Genomic DNA, 25891 nt, shown 5'->3' with positions numbered 1-25891 from the left:
TTGGTGGAGAGGAGACAGCATGATGAAGCCAATTATGATATGAGGATAATTAGAAGGCCATGCTGGACAGAGGTCAGTGGGCAAATTTGGCCATGATTCCGGGGTTAAACCCTTACTCTTTTTCAAAGGACATCCTGGGATTTTATCGACCACAGAACATCAAGCCCTCGATTTAGCATCTCATCCGAAAGACGTTTAGTAAAGCTGAGAATGGATTATCTCATATCTGCACTAAATCATCTAAATCATAATTACTGCCCTTTAGTTCTCATAATCCTTCTAGTATTAAGTTTGTTTTTAATTTTTATTGCCTAAATAACATATTAGCTACATTAAATATGGATGCCTGGTATTATGGGTTTGATCAAATCCATGTATGATAAAGGAATAGGTCATCTTGATACAGTACATTAGAAATGTCTTTTATTGTCAGTTTGGGAAAGAGATCTCTGTCAGACTCTTGCCAAACCATCATAAGTAACACTTCAATTCCAACATATGTTTATATTTATATATATATATATAAACTCTCCATCAAGACTTCACAATAAAGTACTGTATGTTTACAAGGAGGCTCATCAGAAGCCCAATGGAGAAGGTCATAATCCTGAGCTCGTAGAATATATTATTTACAAAACATGAGCTACATTTGCATTGTTGCTGCATTAGTACAAATTGGCTTTTCTTTAGAATTTCATTCATCCAAAAAAGTCTTTGAGGCGTTTCAGGTATCAAAGAGCTGAATCAGTATACAAGTACTGATATGGTAATCAAATGAACAATTCAGTCTCCATATCAAAACAGAAGTACTTTCTACATCAGGGGTGGCCAAACTCGGTCCTGGAAGGCCGGTGTCCAGCAAAGTTTAGTTCCAACTCCAATCAGACACACCTGGGCTAGCTAATCAAGCTCTTACTAGGCTTTCTTGAAACATCCGTGCAGGTTTGTTGAGGTGAGTTGGAGTTACCTTCTGCAGGACATCAGCCCTCCTGGGCTGAGTTTGGACACCCCTGTTCTACATTATTAACCATAATGGCATAACAGTCCTTAAAATGGGAAAAATACTGACTGTTAAAATGAATAATTCAAACTTTATATAATGAACTACATCAGTGGTTCAAAGTAAACCCATTGTATTAGTTGTAACTCATAGCGTATTTTGGGCAATTGTGCACACATAAGCAAAACAGACAAAATGTGACCGTCAGTTGTGATCATCATTAATATATTAAGACTAACCAAATTCAAAAGTGGCTGCTGGCAAATTGTCCCTTATGTAAAAATAGTAATAAGGCAAAGCAAATGTTTGCACACTCTAAATAAGTGCCTGTATGAAATGAAGACTTCCACCGTCCTCAGAAAATGACTGCAATAATATTAGACATTAAAGAAGAATGAATATCTACTTGGCAAAAATACTTCTAAAATCCAAAGCGGTCTCTAATATCCTGTTTGTAAAGTTATTGTGAAGCCAATAAAAAGCAGAGGATGCCTCAAACATCAACTGTGATTGTAGTGGGGAGAATGAGGAGGAGGAGGAGAGTCTAGCTGTCTCCGCGGACCGTCTTCCGGAGGATCCTGAGACGGGACATGACCTCGTCCCAGTCCAGATACGCTCCTTCTAGATGTCTTAAGTTCTGCCCTCGAGACTGGTAGCTCTTTCGGCCGTGCAGCAGACGCCAGTTATCGAAGGTCACCACATCACCTGCATACAGCAGATCAGATAAAGTCAACAATCTCTTCTTTATTTATACGTGTCAAAACAAAGGTTTTACATCTGTTTTAGAATAACACCAATGTTAATTAATTAATTATGTGAGTAATTTGTTTTTCAATAAATACACTGCCAAAAAAAAGCTTTTCTTACAATTTGCCTTGGTAAAAGTGGGGTTTTCCTTAAAAAAAGTAACATTATCCTGTTTTTACTTGGAAATAAGCTTATCTTGTTTTAATGAATAATACACTTTCTTGAAATTTCTGGAAACAAGACTATTTGTTAATGTAGAAAAATGCTTCTTGATTTAGGAATGTTTAGGTATTTGAAATATAAGCAAGATAAAAACTCTGCACACAAGAAATCTGCGCACATTTCTAGTAGATTTGATGAAGTCAAGTTTGTAACTGGTGTTTAATTTTTATTTTTACTTATTAAGACTCAAAGATTGTGACAAAGGGGATTTGGAGAATCTCCTTTTATCACTATATAGTTTACGAGAAAATGTAAATAGATAGAAAAAATGATCACAATTGTTTTGTTGAATAAATAAACATTGCATATAATTAGGCACAAATCCCTCTCTGAAAACCTTCAGACTGGAATTGAATAAAACCGTGAAGTTTGGTGTACAAGTGTCGACATATCTTCTAGTTGTTTAGGTCATCAAGTCAGTATTTGTTAAAAGCTCCCAGATCAAAGTTAAAGAAATAGGGAGACCAGGCTTTTCCATTGTGTGCCCCCAAATTATGGAACGATTTACCTCTTACTATTAGAATAACCTCTACAGAATCCATGTTCAACCTGTTAGAAAAGGCTTATCTGAGTTATCTGAGCCTGCTGTTTTTATGTATATGCTTTATGTACTGTATGTGGTTTTATTCCTTTAATCTCATTTGATATTTGATATGAATGTGTATCGCCATGGAAATCTACAGACACCAAATGATAAAGTGAAATTTTGTAGGTTCTCTTTCTGTTAGACTGAAAATTGCTTCACGAAAAGCCAAATGTTTTTTAATATAAAGCATGAAAAAAAGTTTAAATCGCTGTTTTCCCCTGCAGTTTCTTGACTTGAAAGGTAAATTAGTTTTAAAAGCACAGACCCAAATTGAAATGCAGAAAAACAATTTTGCAAAAAAATCGAGTGTGACCTGGCTCCATTCTGTAAGTGAAGACATTCTCCGGCCGGCTGAGCAGCTCCACGAAGGCCTTCAGAGACGAGTAGAAGGGCTGAACCTGATGCAGAGGCAGATCCAGCACTGAGTCTCGAGTGGCATTATTATAGTTGATCCTCACAACCCGACCGGATGAGTCCACACTGCATATTACACACAAGATTAAACTTCAACTTAGCGTGAAAATACCAGATGTGATAGTCTCTTCTTCTCTGTTGTGTCTGTCTTCTAAATCATATTATCAAAAAGTAAGTTTAATAAACTTAAATGTGAGCCAAATTAGCCCCATAATGTAGTGAAATGGTAATAGAAAAATACTTCAAAGTATATTACTAGTACGCAGTAGTAGTCAATGTACCTACAAGTTGAAATGAAAGGCAAGTTTATTTATATATCACATTCCATACACACAGTCGCAATTTAAAACAAGAATAAAAAAGACAAGAATAAGAAAATTAAAAAACATATAATAGAAATTATTAAAAACAGATTAAATGTGTTAAAACAGGTTATACAAGAATGAAAAGAAAAGAAGAGAAAAACATGATAAATTGCAGTTCAGAGTCAAAACGGTACACAACAACTTTAACGTATGACTCAGTTTATTATTATTACACTTAAAGCATACTTATACTAGTTGACCATTTCGATTTCACGGTGTTAAAAGACAGGTATCAACGCTCTAGATCAGGGGTCACCAATCTCGGTCCTGAAGGGCCGGGGTCCCTGCAGGGTTTAGCTCCAACTTGCCTCAACACACCTGCCAGGATGTTTCAAGTATACCTAGTAAAACCTTGATTAGCTTGTTCAGGTGTGTTTTATTAGGGTTGGAGCTAAAATCTGTAGGACACTGGCCCTCCAGAAACAAGTTTGGTGACCCCTGCTTTAGATTCTAGAACACCTGATTGTGATTGGTCAATCGCCTTTTTACGATTGTTGTTAACGAGAATTATAGTTTTTTTGCGTTTCGATTGACTGTAAGACAACAAAAGGTAAGTTAAGGTGAGAAAATATTTCTTTGTCATCATGAAATAGCCAACAACAAGCCAGGCGTTCAAGAAAACAATAAGGAAATATCAGCCTCTCTGGTTTAAACTGCGATAACAACCGACTTTGTTTGCCTGTATAATCACCATCTTTCTATCCCTAACCGTAACAATATTCTGTCTTGATGTCGTTTATAATTATAATTACATAGGAAGACACCTGCATTCTCATTTATAAACTATAGTATGCTTTAATTTACAGAAATTCCCTCAGTTATTCGTTTAATTTCCACAACCAACCATGAGATGGCGCTCTTTAGTACATTATTTACATTAACCTGATGATGAAGATGACTTGGGACAAAGCAAATCCACAGTACCATGATAAAAAAATGTGTGCGACTGTGCGTGTGTAGGAGTCACAGTCGGTCTTACTCTATAATGTGGTTTTTGGACTGCACACTGAAGTCGCAGTAGTCAGCACCGCTGTCTGTGAAGTCCACCCTGAGAGAGGAGAGGATGTTAAACGCCTCTGGATCTTCCCTGCGGAGCTGCTCTGCCATGTGAAACCCATCAACCACCTCACTCTCACCACCCTCATCAGCCTGACGGACACAATGTAGGAACTGCACCTACACACACACACACACACACACACACACACACACACACACACAATCAAATGTTATCTTATACATAAAAGCAGTCCTCTCAGACATTACACAACAAATATTTATACATACAGTGCCTTCCCCTAATGTTGGCACCCTTTTAAAATATAAGCAGAAAAGGCTATAAGTGGAAAAAAGTCTTTATTGCTCAAAATTCTGACCTTTTGTTCAAATTGTTTACAATTTCAAACAATTTTTGGTGAAGTTGTATTGTAGTTTTAAGACCTAAATAACTTCATAAATTTCTAACAGTGCTTTGGTAAATACAGACACACATTCTCTTGAATTAAAACACATCCAGTTGACTAAAATTTCATCATTATGGCCCTGATGTTGGAAATGGTTGTTTTCAGTGTTTTTGCTATTTTCTTAAAAAAAAAATTGTATGAATTTTATAAAAGATTTATATATATATATATATATTTTTTTTTTTCACAAAACACAGCTCACAGTACTTTGGTTTTGAGTTAGGCTCTGTGTTACTACTGTTTACACATATTTACATCCTTGTTAAACAGGAGGTCATGGTTGAACAATTTCCTGTTCCTAGTCATCCAGAAGTATTAAACATATGTTGTTAACAATAATAATAATAATAATAATAATTTGAAAATACATAAATCCAAAATATTTAGCTCATATGAATTCAGGGGGCTACCAATAATAATTCTCAATGCGAGCGATTTCTTCATTAATATTTTTTACAGCCTTCTCAACTCATTTTTGCCTATATGTGTGCTGAATACTGCATGTATGTAAGCATGTTTGCTGTATGTATAATGAAGGAAAGTCCCTTCTAAAGCAAAAAGAATCATATTCAGTTAATGACTAATGCAGCACAGTATGGTATGGGAGTGTGTGTAAACTGACCCCAGGTGGATGATGGAGAGCAGGGTAATCTGTGTGCAGACTCAGTTCTCCAGAAGTGTAGGCAACATTGTTAGCCATGGGCTTGTCCTGCACTTGCCACGTGTGTCTGTAAAAGCAAGCGGACAATGGGTCAGAACAGGTGACTATGGGCTTGTAAAGTTTTACTACATCTCTCCATGTATTTATTGTAGGAAACCACAGCTGTAAAATGCTTACTTGATTTAGTACCGTCTTGCGAGTAAATTTAAAGACTAAGGAATCACTGCAATGAACAAAGCAGACATTTTTGTTATGGCAACACACAGAGAGAAGTTAATAGTGATTTAGATTTTTTTGTATTTGGTTGTAAATGCTTGACGAACCTGCTATCTGCAAAACTAAATAAATAGACCTATAAATAAGTCAAATAAATTTAATGATTACAATCAGTATTTCTGACTTGTTATTAAAATAAAGAATGGTTTCAGAACCAAAAGGGTGTAAAATGATTTTAAAAAATTGAATAAATATATTTATATTATACTCCCAATTTTTAGTTTAAATGATGAGTTTTTTTGAAGTAGTACTTATTTTTTTAAATAAACAAATATTAAACATTAAACTAGATAAAATTAATTATTATGGGATAGAGGTGACACAGTGGCACAGTGGGTAGAACTTTCACCTCACAGTAAGAAGGTTGCTGGTTCGAGCCCCGGCTATGTAAGTTGGCATTTCTGTGTGGAGTTTGCATGTTCTCCATGTGTTTGCGTGGGTTTCCTCCGGGTGCTCCGGTTTCCCCCACAGTCCAAATACATCCACTATAAGTGAATTAGGTAAACTAAATTGCCCTTAGTGTATGTGTGTGAATGAGTGTGTATGGATGTTTCCCAGTGCTGAGTTGCACTTGAAAGGGTATCCAGTTCATCCCGCTGTGGCGACCCCTGATGAATAAAGGGACTAAGCCGAAAAGCAAATAAATGAATGAATGAATAATTATGGTATGTATTTGTCCAGAAATAGCCCATTTGGAGTCTATAAATGATTGAGTTCCTAATGAAACACTGTTGGCTTGATAACAAAAAATAATGCAGGTTTGGCAGCACAACCTTTAGGCATGTTTAACTTCTGTAAAATACAATTTTCTCCAGTTATTAAACTGAGAACAAAGGAAGGAAAAGGAGTAAAAATGGGAAATGAGGCAGATTAGTGGCCTCAATAAGACCGTTCAGGCCATATTAGAAACCAGAATCCTTCTTGTCAGACACACCATAGCCTCCGCCTTGAACCAGAGGATCCCTAGCCAATAAAAGTCTTGATTTGGCAGATGCAATGCTTTTTGTTCCAGACCGAGTCAGGTGAAGCTGTGTTTTGGCCAGTTTGACCGAGCTCCAGGGGTTAGTAGGATTTTAAATCACTTAGCCTGTCACTTAGCAGGTGTCAGCTGAGAGCGAGCTTGACGTGCATGGCTTTGTGATTATAGCCAGAAGCTCACGGTGTGTCTGTCTCTTCCCTCCAGCCCCTCTATCTGTCTTTCCTAGGCTGTGAAAGCTTTCCATTTACTCATCCTGCCTATTAAAAATGTTCTTTGCATGTTCTTTTGAAAGGTTTTGGTGTTTGGCACATACAATAAAGCAGACAGTCAATGGTTTTTGATTAACACAATGACTTTGACTCACTGATCATTTTCCAGTGAGTCTAGAGCAGTAGAACAAGCTTAATGGAGTGTACAGTAAAGCTCTTTCACATCATCTCTCATTCATTTAGATGCTGTCAGAGGATGTTTTCTGAAAACGGAACAACGTTTTTTGGCCAACAGTTGCAGCACAAAATGTTTTCGTCAAACGATGGTGAAGACAGATGACTCAAACCGTGATATCAGTGATAATCTTTTACAAACGGAACTGTTCTATAGACTGGCACTGTGGCTGCATTATCAATTTAACACACTTTATTCTTTCCCTCCGTAGCCAGAAAGTGTAGTAAAAACAGAAATGTGACTTTAGGCCTTGAGATAAAGATGAAATGTCAAACATTATTCTTTTTAGTGTTGGGCAATATAACTAAAATACCATAATGCTGCAAAAGGCAACACATTTAAAAAAATTAAATCTTAAGAAGAGATGTGTGACATAAGATGCACCTGGCCTTGTGTTCTTTGGCTATCGTAGAGACTCTTCAGACATAATGAAACAGCTGCCTGAGACACTACAGATCTTTCATAGTGTCTCCTACCAGACTACTGTGGGTTGAGGGACTGTTTTTTTTCCTTCAGTTACAAACCTGTCCAGATGTAAAGCATTAGGGTGGAAGATCTAACCACATTACTCATCACACCATATTACACTTTCCATGACTGATGGGTTTGTGCCCTCTGCAGCAGGTTATTTGTCTTGCTTTGTAATATAGATCTTGAAGTGAAAGTGGCAGTTCTGGCATATATGCCATTTTTGCCCAGTCTCTGATGTAAACAGAGTCACAGATGTTTAAAATCTATTTAAAATGTTGTGAAAGTGTGTTTTTGAGAAACATAGTTCAAAGAGTGAGCCCACTTTGCATTAGCAGTGTAACTTTGAAATGCATAACTATTTCTCGTATAGTATTATTGACAGACTAAATATTTTTGCATCCATTTTGCACCAACTTTTCAGAAAACCACCAGGAAGATTTTCAAACTGTTTTGGGCTTCTAAGATATTGTGACTCCTATTATACCAGGGGTGCCCAAACCTGCAGAGTTTAGTTCCAACTTGCTTTAACACACCTACCAAATCACCTATAAATCCTAAATTTAAAGAGCACACTATTTGAGGGAGCAGCTATTTGTAGAATGGTGACTGAAACCATAGTGAATGTTCTGAAGTGGACTTGATCAATCCCACAGTGCACTGTAACGCAAAACTGTTAGAGTTCATGCGCCAAATTAATTACAGTGTCTGACTATAAGATGGCAACCACAACGGAATCCTATTGGCATAAGCATCAAAATAATATATTATTAAAATGAAGTAACATTTGTATACATGACAGACATAAAAATGAATTGTTACATTACTAATATACAGCTTACTAATTATCACAGCTCCAAGAAGTTTAAAATAGAACCCGTTTGATGGATTTATCAACCTGCAAAGCACAAACAAAATGGCATCCCTTTCAGTACACTCAGTGCTCCAATTCAGTGGTCCCCAAGCCCTGGTCCTCGTACCTGCACTGGTCCATAAATCCATTGGTACTGGGCTGCACAACAAATCATTAAGTATTTCATTTTATTTACTATCCGAGTCTGAACAATTGTTTATTTTGAATTTTTTAATTTCTAATTTAACAAAATTAGTAAGAAACAGATGTCTTTGGAAAGTTTCTATGCAAAGTTTCTATGCAAAAGGGGAGAGGAAGGACCCACAAACTGCCAAGGAATGGATCCGCAACCCATTTGTCTATAAATCAGGTGAATCCAGCATGTCTGTGCAAAAGATCAACTGCTGGATATTGCAAATGACGGAAGCCCTGTTCACATATTGCATTTTTTTCGAGCACAAGTTCATTATTTCCAATGGAGGCTTGCAGCTTCCATGCATGTCTAGTTGAAAACGTCTTAACTATTCAGAACGAGTCACGTGACAAGAACTGACCAAACAGCTTCATATTTTTTTATGGAATATACACATTTTGGTAGACTCGTCATCTCAGATAAACACAGAACACCCAAACACTGCGTGTTCTTTAAATTTTCCAAAATTAAAACTTGTATCTGAGTTACAGCAATGTTTTGTCAGTTTTTCATCCTCTGCGAAAACAGTTGATGGTCACCTAGCAATCTACATACACTGTCCAACCCACCACCACCAGGCCGCAGCAAAATTGCCAAGCGTTGACTGGTCCATGGTGATAAAAATGTTGGAGACCATGCTCCAATTCACTCACTCATTTTCATTCACTTCATCAAGTGTACTATTTTAAGAAAATGTAATGATGGCATAGGGGCAATTTTGGATACAGCCCCAGTAAGATCTTGATTAGCTGGTTCAGGTGTGTTTAATTGAGGTTGGAGCTAAACTCTGCATTAGACCGGCCCTCCAGGAATAGAAATATTATAATACATCTGTCATTACTAACAAAACAGACATTTTAAAGCCAATGCTACAGCAGTGTCAAACTTTCAGCTCATACCCATAAAAGGTGAGGCGCAGGTAGCCAATTCTCTGGCTGAGTCTGGCCAACTGGCCCTGTTCCGCTGGTGCCCCCCTCAGGTAGACTATGCCAATGCGTCTCAGAGCTTCTAACCAGGCCAGTGCAGCCTTGTCGTCATGTAGAACCTCCTCGAAATCTGCTGTGGGGATCTGGAGACCAGAGTCCCAATACTCACGCTCTGAAACACAGAAATCCATATACATAAACATAAAGCAATGACACAACTAAGAAACAAAGCTCAAGTGGTAAATTACAAAGAAGAATCAACAGTGGCTCCACTCTGCATAATTATGTGGGAATGATGTCAGCATTACTTAAACAGTAGCTAAACTCTTTTCCAAGTTAAACATGTTTTTCTCTTTATCTTTTCTATCTCCGTTACTCACTCTCCAAGTGCACTGATTTACAATGCAAATAAACAGATGATAGAAACTTCACACTTACTCTTGCCTACCGTAAAACCAGCTCCAGTGTCTGTTTTTGCATAATGAAGGATCGTGTGTGTGGGTGTGTGTCAAGGATCAGGCCAGAACACATTGGTCAGAACACTGTGTGAGGGCCTGCATGTTTGAATGTGAAGGGAAACTGCTGGAAAACTCTGGTTCCTCAGTCTACTTCCACAGACGTTTACTCTAGAGAAGTGCGCACGTGTGAGCAAGAGTTCTGCACTCATGTGTGTAATTCACTGTTTAGACTTCTATTGCAGTAGAAGTACTTTTCAACCCCACACCTCCTTTGCAGTTTCTCTCAATTTAGAAAATTGTTCCACTGGATAAATTGGCACAAGCAGACACTCCAAAGACCAATATCGCTCTGAAAGAAAGGAACTTTTCCACAGATTATGTAAATGTGAGAGCAATATAAGCATTATGAGACCTCTGTCAACTTTTGGTGTTGAAAGTTTTCCTTTCAGTTTAGCAGAATTTCTTTTGTTACATTTCTAGTAGTTTGAAACAACATTTTGTTGTACATATGAAAGCACAGGCATGTCATTATCTGTTTGTGCCATAATTTACATGAACAATCTAGATCAGAGATGCCCAAACTAGAGCCCACAGGCCAAAGTTGGCCCTTTGTATCCTTTGATTTGGCCCGCCAAAGGGAAAATGATTGGTATGAGTTGGGGAGTGCCTTTAACAGAGATTCTCATTTCTATTTTCATTCATACATTTTCCTCCGGCTTAGTCCCTTTATTCATCAGGGGTCACCACAGCAGAATGAACCGCCAACGTATTCAGCAAATGTTTTACACAGCGAATGCCCTTCCAGCTGCAACCCAGTACTGGGAAACTCCTTTCTATTTAAATGCAACCTTTTGTTTTTTTGTTTGTTTTATTGATGAGCTACAAAAAAAACTAACTGAAATTAAATGTTAAATCAGATATTTAAAACAATTATAATTATATACTGTGACTTAACAAATAGGGGACAAAGCAGAAGACAACAGCAGGCAAATCAAGGCAAAGGCAGGTTCAGCTTGACTAGTGTATTCAGCATTAAACTAAATTGTTTGCATTTAAAAAAATCTTTGATGGTTTTATTTTAATACATTTGTAAAATATACATTTTCAAAAAATTAGAATGCATTAGTAAATATGATTAAAGAATGTTTAAAAATGTATTCATAAATATTATGAAACAAATTAGAAAATTACCCATGGCAACTTTAATATACTGTATGTAGTACAGTTTGGAATATTTACTTTCGGCTCACAGCTTTCAATAAAGCTTGGATTTTGGACCTTCATAAGAAAAAGTTTGTGCACCCCTGATCTAGACAATATATTGTTTTAGTCAAATAAAAATGTCAACAGGGCTGCACGGTGGCGCAGTGTGTAGCACGTTCGCCTCACAGCAAGAAGGTCGCTGGTTCGAGTCAGTTGGCATTTCTGTGTGGAGTTTGCATTTTCTCCTCATGGCATATTTCTTGGCATATTCCTCCGGGTGATCCGGTTTCCCCTTCATGTCCAAAGACATGTGGTACAGGGGAATTGAATAAGTTAAATTTGCTGTAGTGTATGAGTGTGAATGAGTGTGTATGGATGTTTCCCAGTGATGGGTTGCAGCTGGAAGGGCATCCGCTGCATAAAAACATATGCTGGATAAGTTGGCGGTTCATTCCGCTGTGGCAACTCCAGATTAATAAAGGGACTAAGCCGAAAACAAAATGAATGAAAAGTCACTTTGTTGAACTTTTCAACATCAAAAGTTGTCCGAGCAGACAGATCACTATTCCATAATGCCAATGAAAAGTGTCAATAAACACAAAACATAGCAGAACCATAAAATTTATATTTTACCGTTTAGCCTAGAAATGCTGTTATTAAATAATTTAGGTTTAAGATGCCAAGTAATTTTATTACTTAGTTACTTTATTATCAAGATATTTATAGGCATGTCATAACTATGTTATTGTGTTGATACTGCTGTAATAAAATGAGTAGTCTTAAAAAATAAACCAGTCATGATGTACATTGATAAAACTAAAAAGATTGACACACAAGGCTGAGAAAACACCCATAATATTACTGTGAGGTTCTGGAATGAGTTTAACCAAGAAAAACAAAAGCAAGAGAGAGAGCTGGGCACTGGGCCCAGGGTGAAGTTGTTCAGTCGGTCCAGGTCAGTAATGTTGTTCGGCTCTTATAAGCATGTAATGCTCAATATTCTCAGTCCTGCTGACATACTAGGTTTTCCTGGCACGACTGACGTTGACTTGAGAGCCAGAGATTAATATCATATTATCATTCTGTCCAACTGGGGCCTCTGAGACACTTTAATAAAAATTGACGTTATTTTTCAATGACCTTTTTAGTCTCTAAAAAAGACGGAAACATGCATTTATGCGCATAAAGGCACGCAGGAAAAGAAAGGTGTCAGCTTATTTGTGCTTGAACAGTTTCCTTCAGCATTGCCTGTGTGAGTTTTCCAGCTATGGTAATGTGAAGCTGTGGCTGCTGTAGCTGGCAGCCTGTCTGAGTCAAGTCAAACTGAGTTCCCACTGAGAGCTCAGCACAGAGCAGAGTTCAGCAAGAACAGGACAGACAGAAGCTCACAACTACGGAGATCATTTTCAAATGGAAAATAGATTTATTTGATTTTTTGAATAACTCAATTTGGATGTGCTCAGCGTCCTGTTCAGTGCAATTCTCATGTGCTTTTCAAGTAAATTAACTAAGACACCGATTTTGAGTCGAGCCATTAGTTTTCCAGAAACCATTTGGAAAAATAAGACTTTAAATGTACCATTTCAACTGTCATTTAAGTAAACTTAATCACCGGCCTGTGCCAGTGTGGTCTTTTTCTGTGTGGGAAGGGTGAACTGTTTTTTGTCAGGCGCAGCAATGTGACTGTTTTGCTCTTTTTTTTATTTTAGACTGGAACAATGTGGTCTTGGTACTGTGAAGGATCATGATGTCATGGCATGCATGATGTCAGCTGGACCAGGACACACTGTAACTATACTTGTGCCCTCTTGTAAACTGGACATCAGCACTAGAAAAAAAACCTTTGAGTGAATCAGTTCAATGGGTCATACAAATCCTAAAATGATTCGTTTTAGAAAAGTCAGTTCACTTGGCAGCCATTGTGCCACGGTTTCAGGTGTATAGGATCTAGTCCCTTCTATTTGAATCGGTGAATAGTAAAATGTAAAAAATAAGAAACTAATTCAGCTATAAAATCTGACAAGAACTGCCTTGTACATTTTACAATTTTACATTTTTATTTATTTTTTACAGTCATTGATTTTACTTCATACACACAAATGGCATTTAAAGTATGTTTCAGGTTGGTCAAGGCAATGCTAAGTGTAAGTCTGAGTTTTATATGGAAACCAAAGCTTTTAGCAGCAACTGAAGAATGACTTTACAATGACTACCATTTTGTAACTGGCTCTTATTTTTGCAGATGGTGGTTATTCTGCCATATTCCATATTGTGGTTTCTCCTATTAATAGTGATATGAGTTAAGCGTCTTGGTATATAGTATCTGGTTGTATACTGTTAAACAATCTCATTTGTTAGGTGTATGGCCATACACAATAAATGCGCTATATAAATACACATTACATTACATTATAGAAAAAAAATGTCAAAAAGCTTAATAATAATTATATCCCATATTAAATAAAAATATATTTCATACATATTTAGGGAAGTCCACAAATGAATAAGCAGAACTGATTACTTTCACAAAAGAAAAGTGTCAAGTAGGAAAAAATCATGGAGGGCATGAGTTGACTACAACTGGTACTAATCTTTCAGGAAATGGGTAATGGCAGATTACTGCCCATGACGGACGTATTACTGCAAGGTGAGGGCTTTACAAGCCTCTTTTGGACAGCTTGAAGAGTTTATATGGAAGGTTTTAAAACAAGGGGGCAGAACTGTCATATTATGTGCCAGTTAAGGAGCTTTGTTAAGCACAAGCAAGCCTTGAGTGTTTAGCACCTCAGCCAGAAGCAGACACTTGTGATGTGCAGCCTATGCTTTAAAGCGTGGATATTTATTGGTTGTCTTTTACAGTTTTAAGGGGCACAGGGGATGCCTTTAAGCAAAACAATAGCACAATTTCCTGAAAGTTATAGGAAAAAAACAATAGAATGAGGTGTAAACTAAAGAACATTTGTGGTGAACAGAATCTGTCTCTGAGCCCTAATGACATGCATCTAATCTTAAAATCTCAATTCAAGCAAATATGTGCAGGGGTGCTTGTTCTGGTGGACACATTGTTCAGTCTGCTCCAACCACGGCATCCCTCAAGAGCGATGTTTAAGCACAACAGCTCACTCTGCTCAAATGGCCTGAAATCTTTATTCCATGTGGCAGGAAATGGAAAGTCTTTCCACACAGGGGCAATTCTGGGGAGACATGCCTGCACACTACAAAAGCAACTGCTGTCCAGACCACATGCGCCACTGATAAAGTCCAATAACGCACAAATACTAGTCTACTTACATGCTTAATGCTGTCCTAATAAATGCTGTCTTAGGGTTATGATATGTCAAAGATTTATGTAATTTTTCATGAAGGAGTAAATGGATCAAAATACGTGTTAAGCAATGTGCTGGTAGCGAACATTCCAGCACCACCCCTTCTGCTGCTGGATGGAGCATTTAGATGAATATGCAATACACTCTCCAGCCACTCTATTAGATACACCTTACTAGTACCAGCTTGAACCCCCTTTTGCCTTCAGAATTGTCTTAATCCTTCGTGGCAGAGATTCAACAAGGTATTGGAAATATTCCTCAGAGATTTTGGTCCATATTGACATGATAGCATCATGCAGTTGCTGCAGATTTGTTGGCTTCACATCCATGATGCGAATCTCCCGTTCCACCACATCCCAAAGGTGCTCTATTGGATTGAGATCTGGTGACCGTGGAGGCAACAAGGTACAGTAAATTCATTGTCATGTTTTGGAAAACCAGAGATGATCCACGGTCTGGCCATTTTCCTCTGACCTCTGTCATAAACAAGGCATTTGCGCCCAAAAAACTGCCATTCACTGGATATTTTCTCTCTTTAGGACCATTCTCTATAAACTCTAGAGTTGGTTATGCAAGGAAATCCCTGTAGATCAGCAGTTTCTGAAATACTCAGACCGGCCTTTCTGGCACCAACAACCATGCCATGTTCAAAGTTACTTAAATCACCTTTCTTCCCCATTCTGATGCTCGATTTGAACTGCAGCAGATCATCTTGACCATCTCTACATGCCTAAATGCATTGATTTGTAGCCATGTGATTGGCTGATTAGAAATTTGCATTAACGAGCAGTTGGACAGGTGTACCTAATAAAGTGACCGATGAGCATATGTATTGTGTACTTTCCTCTAACATCGGTAAGAAAGCAGCAGTTAGGTAAGTGTGCATGTGTATGTTTTTCACAAGCTGCACCACTCAAGTCATATATGTTTGCTACATAGGACTTGATGCAATAGTTTGCGGATTCATTCTTCATTTTGTTTGAACTACTCTATATCATGCGAAAACCCATTAAGTGTAAATTAATCAAGATTGTAATTACAACGTCAAACTGACAGCAGATCTGAACTGATCTTAACTGCAATTTTATACAAAAAATGTATTAAAAAATTACTGGTTTACCAAACAGTACAGGCCTAATAACGGTCCTTCTCTCTGAACTACAAAATAGTAATTATTTATAGAGGGAAAACTAAAGATGAATAATACAAAGACTTTGCTAATGATGCCAAATAGAATATGATGATGAACCCACCATTAAGGAAGAGCTCCTCCTGCAGAGCCTGTCTGGCCTCAGAGGAAAAGCAGCGTTTCTTCAGCCAGTCAGGATCAAACTCACTGCTGTGCTGATCAGGCCAAGTTATGGACACCTACAATGAATTTAGGAAAAACAAGTTTAAGAACTGTTAGACAATTATAAACAGCAATCATCACAGTAGCAAACTGTCTGCACTTTGTTTGTTTTGCTGATCCCCAACAGACATCCCGCTGACTATAAGTAACAAGCATGTCAATTTACTTTACAACTCTAAATTAGTTCTAATGAGAGTTAGTTAGTTAGTTAGTTAGTTAGTTAGTTAGTTGTAAATGTACTTTATATAGTCAACAGGATGTCTATAGGAGCCCTTCAAAATAAAGCTTACCAAGACCAACCTTATTATCCATCAGTTGTACGTGATCCATCCCGGTGTGCACGTCCAGATGTGAGAACAGCAGGCTGCGTGCTTGAGCCGACTGCAGCGTACAGAGCGGACACTGGCAGTTATCCCTCAACCAGGTGAATGGATACAAACTACAGCTCCCATCATCCCAGTCGATCTGCAGTAATCTCTCCTGATCCAGTGCCCGGGCCTGTCTCACTCCTGGACTGCCCCCAGCAAAGGGCAGAGGAGCCGCTGCCAAAGTCTGATTGCCGATACGAGGTGTCTTGACCAGTTGAGGCCGACTGCTTGTTCCTTTTAGAGCCTGGACAGCACCTCTGGACACCCAGCGAGCAAGATAGGACAACATCCTGATCCGTGAATAGCTGCTGCTAGTTTGACGAAACACACGGTGAGGTTATTGCGTTCATACAACATCCACGCCCCTTCACATTACCTTTCCTCCACAAATTTGATCAGTCACTGCAGTGGAATGTACTGTTACGTAAACTATGATTTATGTAAGTGGCACACAGGTGTACAACAAGCTGCTCAGCACTACTATCATGCAAATACAAAACCTTTTGCCTTTAGAATAATAGTTGGTAGTTTATTAGTTGTTTGTTTTTTTATTTATTAACAAAATTGTATGCTTTTATTAAATAAAATGTGTCATGTAATTAACTATTCTAAAAATTATTGTCAGTGAGGGTGTGCTTGCTACGGTTAGCAGCTTTACAATAGTTTTGCTGAATATTTTTGCTTGCAACTGCTTGCAGAATGATTACACACCACCTTTCATATATGTTTGGGGTCAGATCTTCTTCTTTTTTTCTTTGGTGTCCTACTGTGATCATACAGATCTCATTGTAATACGCTGATTTAATGCAAATCAGACATTTTTATTATTATCAGTATTAAAGAGTTGTGTTGCTTAATGTTATAAAAAAGCTGAGCTCACACTGGATGAATCATTAATGCAATGACGTCATCCAGAATGACTCTCAGGAAGCCTATCTTTGACAACACTTAATACAAACAGTGTTACATCAAGGTAACTAAGATAAAGTGAGCTAATCAGGGCTAAGGTGCCCTGATTTTAGCACTGCCATGATTAACTGAGCATCAATCCAAGCTGCGCTAACAGGACACATTTCTGGGCACTATTTCAAAGAAACACTCAAGGATACGTTTATGATGTATTTCATCACCAAAGCAATAAACCATGGTTTGAACCATGATGAATTTAAATACACAACACTCATTAAAATTTTTGTAATGATAATAATAATAACAACAAATACACTGATAACCTATAGGACTGTATTTTATGCAAATCTAAAATTAGACATGTTGATATTTTGTAATAAAATATGAACGTGATAACTTTTACATGTTAATTTAGGCTATTTGCTATTGTAAACATTTGTTTACTCTGATTATTTATATACAAGTAATCTCACACATCCACAAATGCCTGAAATTTCAGATCAATTACAGTTAGTTTATTCCATTTGCAGCCATAGTTTATCATGGGCTTTATACAATTATTTAAAATATTGTGTTTTTCTAATTATGTATGAAAATTATATGCTAGCAAAACAATATAAAGCATTTTTAAGCACTTTAATATAAAGCATTTGATAAAATATTCATGAAGTATTCTTTTTTAATTTTACATGTATAATATTTACCAGTTTTCTCGTTTCACAAATAAAAGAGAGAGATTAGAATTTAATGCTATATCAGCTTCTCTGGCTATTTCATGGCAACACCAGATCAAATTTCCAACATTTTATATATTAAAATAACTCTTCTATAATAAAAAATATATAATAACTATTAAATACAGAAGCTAAATTACAGTAAAAAGACATCAACTGCAATAAATAATGCAGAAGATAATCTAGAACAGTTTTTTTAAGGTTTTAATTACAAAAATTATAGCTTGTCAGGCAGCAATGATAATCATATTTGTTGTGCCAATATATAAATATTATAAACAACTAGTTCAGTGTACCCTAAACAGACCTTTGAGCACTGGTTATGTAATATGCAATCACCTTTGTTCATGTGACCTAACGTCTCCGAGAACACGGAAGTAGGTGAAAGGTCAGCATTACTTTCTTCCCAAAATAAGGACAATTGCCGCCTCCAGCGTTACGACAGCAAGTACACACACAAACACTGGGGGGAATCAAACCAGCTCTATCATTTTCTATATAATGAATAGACTTATTAGTAAAACATTAATCTGCCTTTGTTGTTTCCGGCTATTTGTAGTACTCGCCCTCTTTCTTGCCCGCTTTGTAAATGATTTGTGGATATGACTAAAGCAGGTCTTTCATTCATAAAATCCTACACGCGCCATTAGGATGTCAAAAGTATGACGCGTACAGTAAACACAAGCAAGCTAAGCGATTTTTCATTCATCAGCCAGTTACGTGCGAGCTTCACGTTACCAGCCACTGTATTTCATATTTGATATTTATGAAATGAGAAAACGTAAAAGCCATTTCACTTACCGTGAAGACGTGGGTAATGTCGCCGCGGTTATCAGCCTTATATAGTGCTGAGAAGTGTGAGAACTCGCTGTGCTGGAAGTGGGTGAAGGGTCACGCGCACCAAAGCGCTGCTACACACAACACAAAGTAATCATCCTGATGTGTGCGCGCACTGGATCTGACACAATTACGTGCAGCTTTGCTCGACAACAGTTCTGCTCAATACTTGTTTTTTTTGTAACTGCATTTTATAGGACCTGTCATGTGGATTATCTACCAGGCCTATAATTACTGTACTGCATGCTATACATATATGCAGATGTGTGGATTAAATTGCATTAATAATTTAGGCTATATTACAATGTTAAGTATATATGCATACGTTCTAAGAAACAATGTATTGATAGATAGATAGATAGATAGATAGATAGATAGATAGATAGATAGATAGATAGATAGATAGATAGATAGATAGATAAAAATGTTTAGAGCATTTGAAAGTGTTGCCATGTATAAGCTGTACAAAATAATAAAATGGAAGTTACCTATACTGATATGACCAAGTTAGCCAAGTTACTGACCAGGCTTTAGCAACACATTTTAACCCTTGTGTGCTGTTGGGGATATTTTCTCCTCTGGGGTGATTTTGAGTATTAATATGGCCACAACTTCACTTGTGTTTCAGCAAAAGCAATGATTTTGGTAACAAATTATTTTTACACATATTTTGGGAAAATGCTTTGAAAAAATCTCAATACACTCTGGGCAAATTTACTACCCTTTCTTTATGATAGTGGCTGTTTTTGCCCAATCGAGCTTCCATTAGAATGGCATTTTTTTGCAAAGCGCTGACACTATAGTATCATGCATCCTTTGTTGTTAATTTTCACTATTGGGAAGAGATAAAATGTTAAATTTTTTAGTCCCCATTTTATATATATATTTTTAATATTTCCTAAATAATATTTAAGAGAGCAAAAAAATTTTCACAGTATGTCTGATGATATTTTTTCTTCTAGAAAAAGTATTTTTTTTAAAGCTACAATTAAAGCAGATTTAATTTTTTAAAACACTATTTTAAGGTCAAAATTATCAGCCCCTTTAAGCATTTTTTCCCGATAGTCTACAGACCAAACCATCATTATAACTTTCCAAATTACCGTATCCTGCCTTGTCAGCTTAATTAACCTAGTTAAGCCTTTAAATGTCACTTTAAGCTGTACAGAAGTGTCTTGAAAAATATCTAGTCAAATAATATTTACTGTCATCATGACAAAGATAAAATAAATCAGTTATTAGAAAATGAGTTATTAAAACTATTCTGTTTAGAAATGTGTTCCCCAAACAGAAATTGAGGAAAAATAAGCAAGGGGCTAATAATTCACACTATATATATAAATATATATATATATATATATATATATATATATATATATATATATATATATATATATATATATATATATATATATACACACACACACACACACACACACACACAGTAGAAGTCAGAATTATTAGCCCCCTGTTCAATTTTTCTCCAATTTCTGTTTAACAAAGAGAAGATCACATTTTTAAACATAATAGTAACTCATTTCTAATAACTGATTTATTTTATCTTTGCCCTGATGATGGTAATTAATATTTTACTAGATATTTTTCAAGACTTCTATACAGCTTAAAGTGACATTCAAAGGCTTAACTAGGTTAATCAGGTTAATTAGGCAAGTTATTGTTTAATGATGGTTTGTTCTGTAGACTATCAGAAAAAATATATAGCTTTAGGGGGGCCAATACTATTGACCTTAAATGGTTTATAAAAAAATAAAAACTGCTTTCATTATACCCGAACTAAAACAAATAAGACTTTCTCCAGAAGAAAAAATATTATCAGACATACTGTGAAAATTTCCTTACTCTGTTAAACATCATTTGGGAAATATTTAAGAAAAAAAAATTAAAGAGGGTTTAATCACTCTGACTTCAATATATATATATATATATATATATATATATATATATATATATATATATATATATATATATATATATATATATATATATATATATATATATATATATATACTGAAAAACATAAATAAATAAAGGGAACACTTAAACAACACAATGTAACTCTAAGCCAATCACACTTCTGTGTTATCAAACTGCCCACTAAAGCCATGGTCATACTGGAGTTTGTGCTTTTGAAGTTCTGTCGTAGTTCTGTCTTTCTGGCTGATGTTTTGGTCCTTTTTGAATGCTGGCGGTGCTTTCACTCAAGTGGTAGCATGAGTCGTCAAGTCACACAAGTGGCTCAAGTAGTGCAGTTCATCCAAGACAAGGTTTGCTGAGTCTGTCAGTGTAGTTTCCAGAGCATGGAGGCACTACCAGAAAACAAGCCGGTACAATACATCAGGAGACATGGAGGCCATAGGAGGGCAACAACCCAGCAGCAGAACTACTACCTCCACCTTTGTGCAAGGAGGAACAGGAGAAAAAATGCCAGAGCCCTGAAAAGAGACCACCAGAAGGTGCCAAATCTGCATGTCTACTTAAACGGTCAGAAACAGACTCCATGATGGTGTTATGAGGGCCCGACATCCACAGGTGGGGGTTGTGCTTGCAGCTCAACACTGTGCAGGATGTTTGGCATTTGCCAGAGAACACCAAGATTGTCAAATTCGCCACTGATGCTCTTCACAGATGAAAGCAGGTTCACACTGAGCATGTGACAGAGTCTATGGAGAATGTTCTGCTGCATGCACCATCCTCTAGCATGACCAGTTTGGCAGTGGGTCAGAATTGGTGTGAGGTGGCATTTCTTTGGACAGCTGCACAGCCCTCCATGTGCTTGCCAGAGGTAGCCTGACAGCCATTTGGTACCAAGGTGAGATTCTCAGACCCCTTGTGAGATTATATGCCAGTGTGGTTGGCCCTGGGTTCCTTTTAATGCAAGACAAAGCTAGACCACATGTGGCTGGAGTGTGTCAGCAGTTCTTGCAAGACGAAGGCATTGATTCTATGGACTTGCATGCCCATTACCCAGTCCGAATCTAATTAAGCACATCTGGGACATCCTGTCTCGCTCCATCCACTAACGCCATATTGCACCACAGACTATCCAGGAGTTGTCGGATGCTTTAGCGCAGGCCTGGAAGGAGAGCCCTCAGGAGACCATCAGCATGTCCAGGTGTTGTAGGAAGGTCATACAGGCATACACACTACTGAGCCTCATTTTGACTTGTTTTAATGACATCACATCAAAGTTAGCTGAGCTTGTAGTGTGTTTTTCCATTTAAATTTTGCATGTGACTCCAAATCCAGACCACTGTGGGTTAATAAATTTGATTTCCATTAATCATTTTTGTGTGATTTTTTTTGTGTGATTTCAGCATATTCAACTATGTAAACAACCAAGTATTTAATAGGAATATTTTATTCATTCAGATCTAGGATGTGTTATTTAAGTGTTCCCTTTACTTTTTAAGCCATATTTACAGTGTTATTTATTTATTTTTATTTATTTATTTATTTTTAATAGTTTTGGGTCTCCCTCATCAGTGTCAATTTCTTTATTCAGATATTGAAAACACTATAACAATTTTCCAAAGTTTAGCAAACACTATAGCAAGTTTCCATCTTGTTGAATTGTTTGCATGTTTATGAGTAAAAGTCCCACTGTGAGGCTGATGTCCTGTTTTGACCATTTTTACATAAATCGCAAATGTAATTTAATCCAGCAAATATTTATATGGATTACAGGACAAGATGTGTAATTTTTTTTTTAAACGAACAATTCTTTTAAAACTTTGTTATTGCACTCTTTTATTGCACTCTCTTTCTCACATACACACACAAACTGTCTTGTAGATTTTTATTACAAAAAGGAGCATACACAACATACATCTCAGGAATGGAACTACACATTATACAACGCTTCAAGTCCAATATTCCTGCCCGCAGTCATCTTGGTTTGTCTGGGTTATGTCAGCCCAGATGGTCCTTTTCCCATTACCTTTCATAGGGTTACAAGAATACTTAATGCAACACAAACAGTTTTATAAATCCAATGCAGTTAAGCTTTTTCATAAATATAAAAACTCACAGTTGAATATTTTAAAAGCTCATTTTAAAATATATAAATTTCTTAGGGCACACAAACACATAACATGTACAAAGAAAAGCAAATGTTTTTCTTCCTCCAAGACTCTCATATAAAGTAATATTAATGATGATTTCTGTTTTAATAAGTTTATGCCGTTTTCTTGTGGAGGATTGTCAGATTGAATACTTCGATTAAGTACATGCTCTCATAACATTCTAAATATGGATATGACAGCTAACATTTTGTACAATGAAAACTATATTCCTTCTGTTTAACCGGTGTGAGTTTTCTCTGAAACATTCAAGTAATGCCAATGCAAATAAGCAAATGTTTCCACAAACACAGCGTACATCATTATCTGAGAAAATAACAAGAAACTCAACACTGAATCCCAGTGCTCTGTATGTCTCCTCTCAGAGGTAAGACTATGTTGGTTAGACTGAGATTCCAGTCATATTATCATGATCTGCAAATTACATTAGACTAAGGACTCAATGGCAGTAAGACTGCCAAGTTTGAAGCGTTTAATGGCTGTCCATCATGTGCGATTGCTGCTATTAAGTGAAAACCGGCTTTCATTTATTGCACAATAGCTGCATCATTCTCTTCCAAGTAGCTACATAGAAAAAAATGTATTCCTGAAAAAATGTGTTGCATATTTGTATGTTACTATTACTCATTTTTAAAGCAATCTGATTGTGGCTTATATATTTTCGGTAACATATTTAAATATTATTTGCAGCTACTCTATTGCAAGTGATTCAATAGATATGTTTGGTTTTCCTCCCACAACCCTTAGAAATAAAGGTACATGAGCTGTCACTGGGGCGGTACCTTTTTAAAAGGTACACATTTTTACTTAAAGGGTTCATATTGGTACCTTTAAAGTATATATTAATTCCTAAAAATATTAAAAGGAACAGTTTTGTACTTTTTAGGTACTAAATGTACCCTTGAGGTATTAATATGGACCTTTTAAGTACAAATTTGTACCCTTTGACCACCCCAGTGACAGCTTGTGTACCTTTTTTTCTGAGAGTGTACACTGTAAAAAAAAAATCCTGGTTGCCTTACATGTTTAAGCTGAATCAAATGAACCCTATGAGTCCATTGAACTTGAAACTTTGAAAGAACCATTGAAACTTAGTTTAATAAGCTGCAATGAATTAAAAACATGCTGTCAAGACTAATTGTTCATATACATTTTTACAGTGTACACTGAAAAAAGGGATTCATTGGATTTATTATTTTTTTTAGGTTAAGTGGTTGTTAACAATTTATATAGGATGAGTTTAAACAAACCAAATAAATTTTGTAATTAAGTTTTAGTAAAAACTTAACTTGTTTGTTTAAATCCAGCTTAAAAAATTGTTTGCAACAATTTGCAATGAAGCATTTTTCATACATTTAACTGGGACATCAATTCACTCCTGATATGTAGTAGTAACTCGATAGTTTCCAGTGTTCTAGTATTTACTAATGGACAGCTATTATACTTCCGTTTAATAAACGAGGGCATGCTTTGCAAAAAAATAAAGGTAACAAGGAGAATCTAAAGGGTTTATCGCAGTGTTGCAATAAGTACATTTGGTTTGTACCACAAAGAACCTTGAAGAGAGTGAAAAGTATTTGGGAGTATTAGTATTAGTATTCTTTGGGAAGAACCTTACTGTTGAGTTACTGGGATGATTAGCAATAACAACTGAGATAGATAATTATGTTTATTTTGTAGTGAATGTATACAAACAGTACAGTAGCCTACTTGTTAGGTTTAGTTTTGAAACGTTTACTCAGAACTTTAATATGTAGGCTAGTAGCATGGTGAAATTAGTTATTTACTAAATAACAAGTACAAGTAACATACAATTGAATAGGTACCAGTTGGAAGGAATGACTGCTTTGCCATTGAGATTATCGGGCTACATACTAAAGGCAGTTGTCTACACCTTCATATAGTCGTTCTTCAGGCGGCTCAGGCGGGTCCCGTGACTGCGGATGATGAGTGACAGCAGCTCGTGCTTGTCCTTCAGCCCCAGTGAGATGTCCAGCGTCTCCTTCAGCACGTCGCGCGTGTGCACGATCATATTGAGGAAGTCGTCGCTGATCTTGTGCTCCTCTTTCAGCTCGTTTTCCTGGCTCTGTTTGAACTTCACCTCCAGCTCCAGAAGGGATTTCTCGGAGTTGGAAAACGCCTCGCTGATCTGGGTCGTCTCCCGTCTGAGATATTTCCCATAGCTGTCCTCTCCGTCGAGGTCGAAGGAGATGCTCTTCCCAATGCCCTCAAGTACCCGCGCGGCGTCCTCGATGTGCCGCTTGATAATAGTGAAATCATCCCGGATCACCGAGTCTTGGTCCTCGTCCAGGGTGCATTTGCGATTGTCCATCATTTTGAAGAGCATCTGACATTTCTCGGGATCGTCGTTTTCTTCATAGTAGCCGTCTGGCACGAAATAATGATGAAACGTGCCGTTGGACATCTCTGGATACAGGGGTCCCGCAAAAAAGGCTCCTCCGACACGCATTGAGAGCAGACAGGCTATCAGTATGAACAGAGGGGAAGCCATCGTACCCATCTCCCTTATCACAGTCAATAATAGGCTACCTTCAGCTCTGCTTTACAAACTTCACACAAACTCTCCAGCCCCACGCATGTCCAGAGCGTAAAATGCCGAGCAAAGCCGACAGGAAACAGCTCAAACAAACAGAAGCGTCCTTAGTTTGAGATTGCGGTTACGTTTTCCTGCGTTTTTGGCGAATTCTACATGCGTGAACCGCATACACGCTCGCCCTGTCCTTCCTCGTGTCTGTTTCAACATCTGGACCGTTCAGACTGTGCGCTAGGTTTAGATAATAATACCCCCGGTCAGACTCTCAAATTACAAGCCCGTCACTCCTTCACTTAAAAGGCAGCACACATAACTGGCAGCATACATTACAGGGGCTGTCATTAAAGGAACATGAGTTTGCACGAGCTTTTAGAGCTCCTGAAAGGCACTAAAACTTAGAATTGGGCTGGACGTCGAAAGAATTTCAGCAATAAAATTAATGAATAAGTAATGT

At 37.1% G+C, this 25891-nt stretch overlaps 2 protein-coding genes across 8 annotated transcripts; both read right to left on the bottom strand.

Moving 5' to 3' along the window:
• Nucleotides 1–401: 401 nt before the first annotated feature.
• On the bottom strand, nt 402–18891 carry bbox1 (butyrobetaine (gamma), 2-oxoglutarate dioxygenase (gamma-butyrobetaine hydroxylase) 1). Of its 7 annotated transcripts, none has more exons than XR_012382497.1 (10): nt 18748–18848; nt 18286–18409; nt 16236–16614; nt 15838–15952; nt 9571–9769; nt 5636–5681; nt 5420–5525; nt 4314–4510; nt 2869–3035; nt 402–1705 (listed from the first exon to the last, which is right to left on the bottom strand). XR_012382497.1 is itself a non-coding variant. In XM_068222370.2 (9 exons), the coding sequence occupies exons 3-9, from the start codon at nt 16590–16592 to the stop codon at nt 1545–1547; spliced, it is 1302 nt and encodes a 433-aa protein (XP_068078471.1). In that variant the 5' UTR covers nt 16593–16614; nt 18286–18409; nt 18748–18848; the 3' UTR covers nt 402–1544.
• Nucleotides 18892–24087: 5196 nt separating this feature from the next.
• On the bottom strand, nt 24088–25642 carry fibinb (fin bud initiation factor b). Its single transcript, NM_001017873.2, is given in 1 exon segment — nt 24088–25642. A coding segment is annotated over 1 exon segment (633 nt). The 5' UTR covers nt 25405–25642; the 3' UTR covers nt 24088–24771.
• Between the last annotated feature and the right edge of the window lie 249 nt (nt 25643–25891).

Source organism: Danio rerio, chromosome 7 (genome assembly GCF_049306965.1).
Source record: "Danio rerio strain Tuebingen ecotype United States chromosome 7, GRCz12tu, whole genome shotgun sequence".
Taxonomy (NCBI): Eukaryota; Metazoa; Chordata; class Actinopteri; order Cypriniformes; family Danionidae; genus Danio; species Danio rerio.
This window is presented reverse-complemented; position numbering and strand designations above follow the sequence as displayed.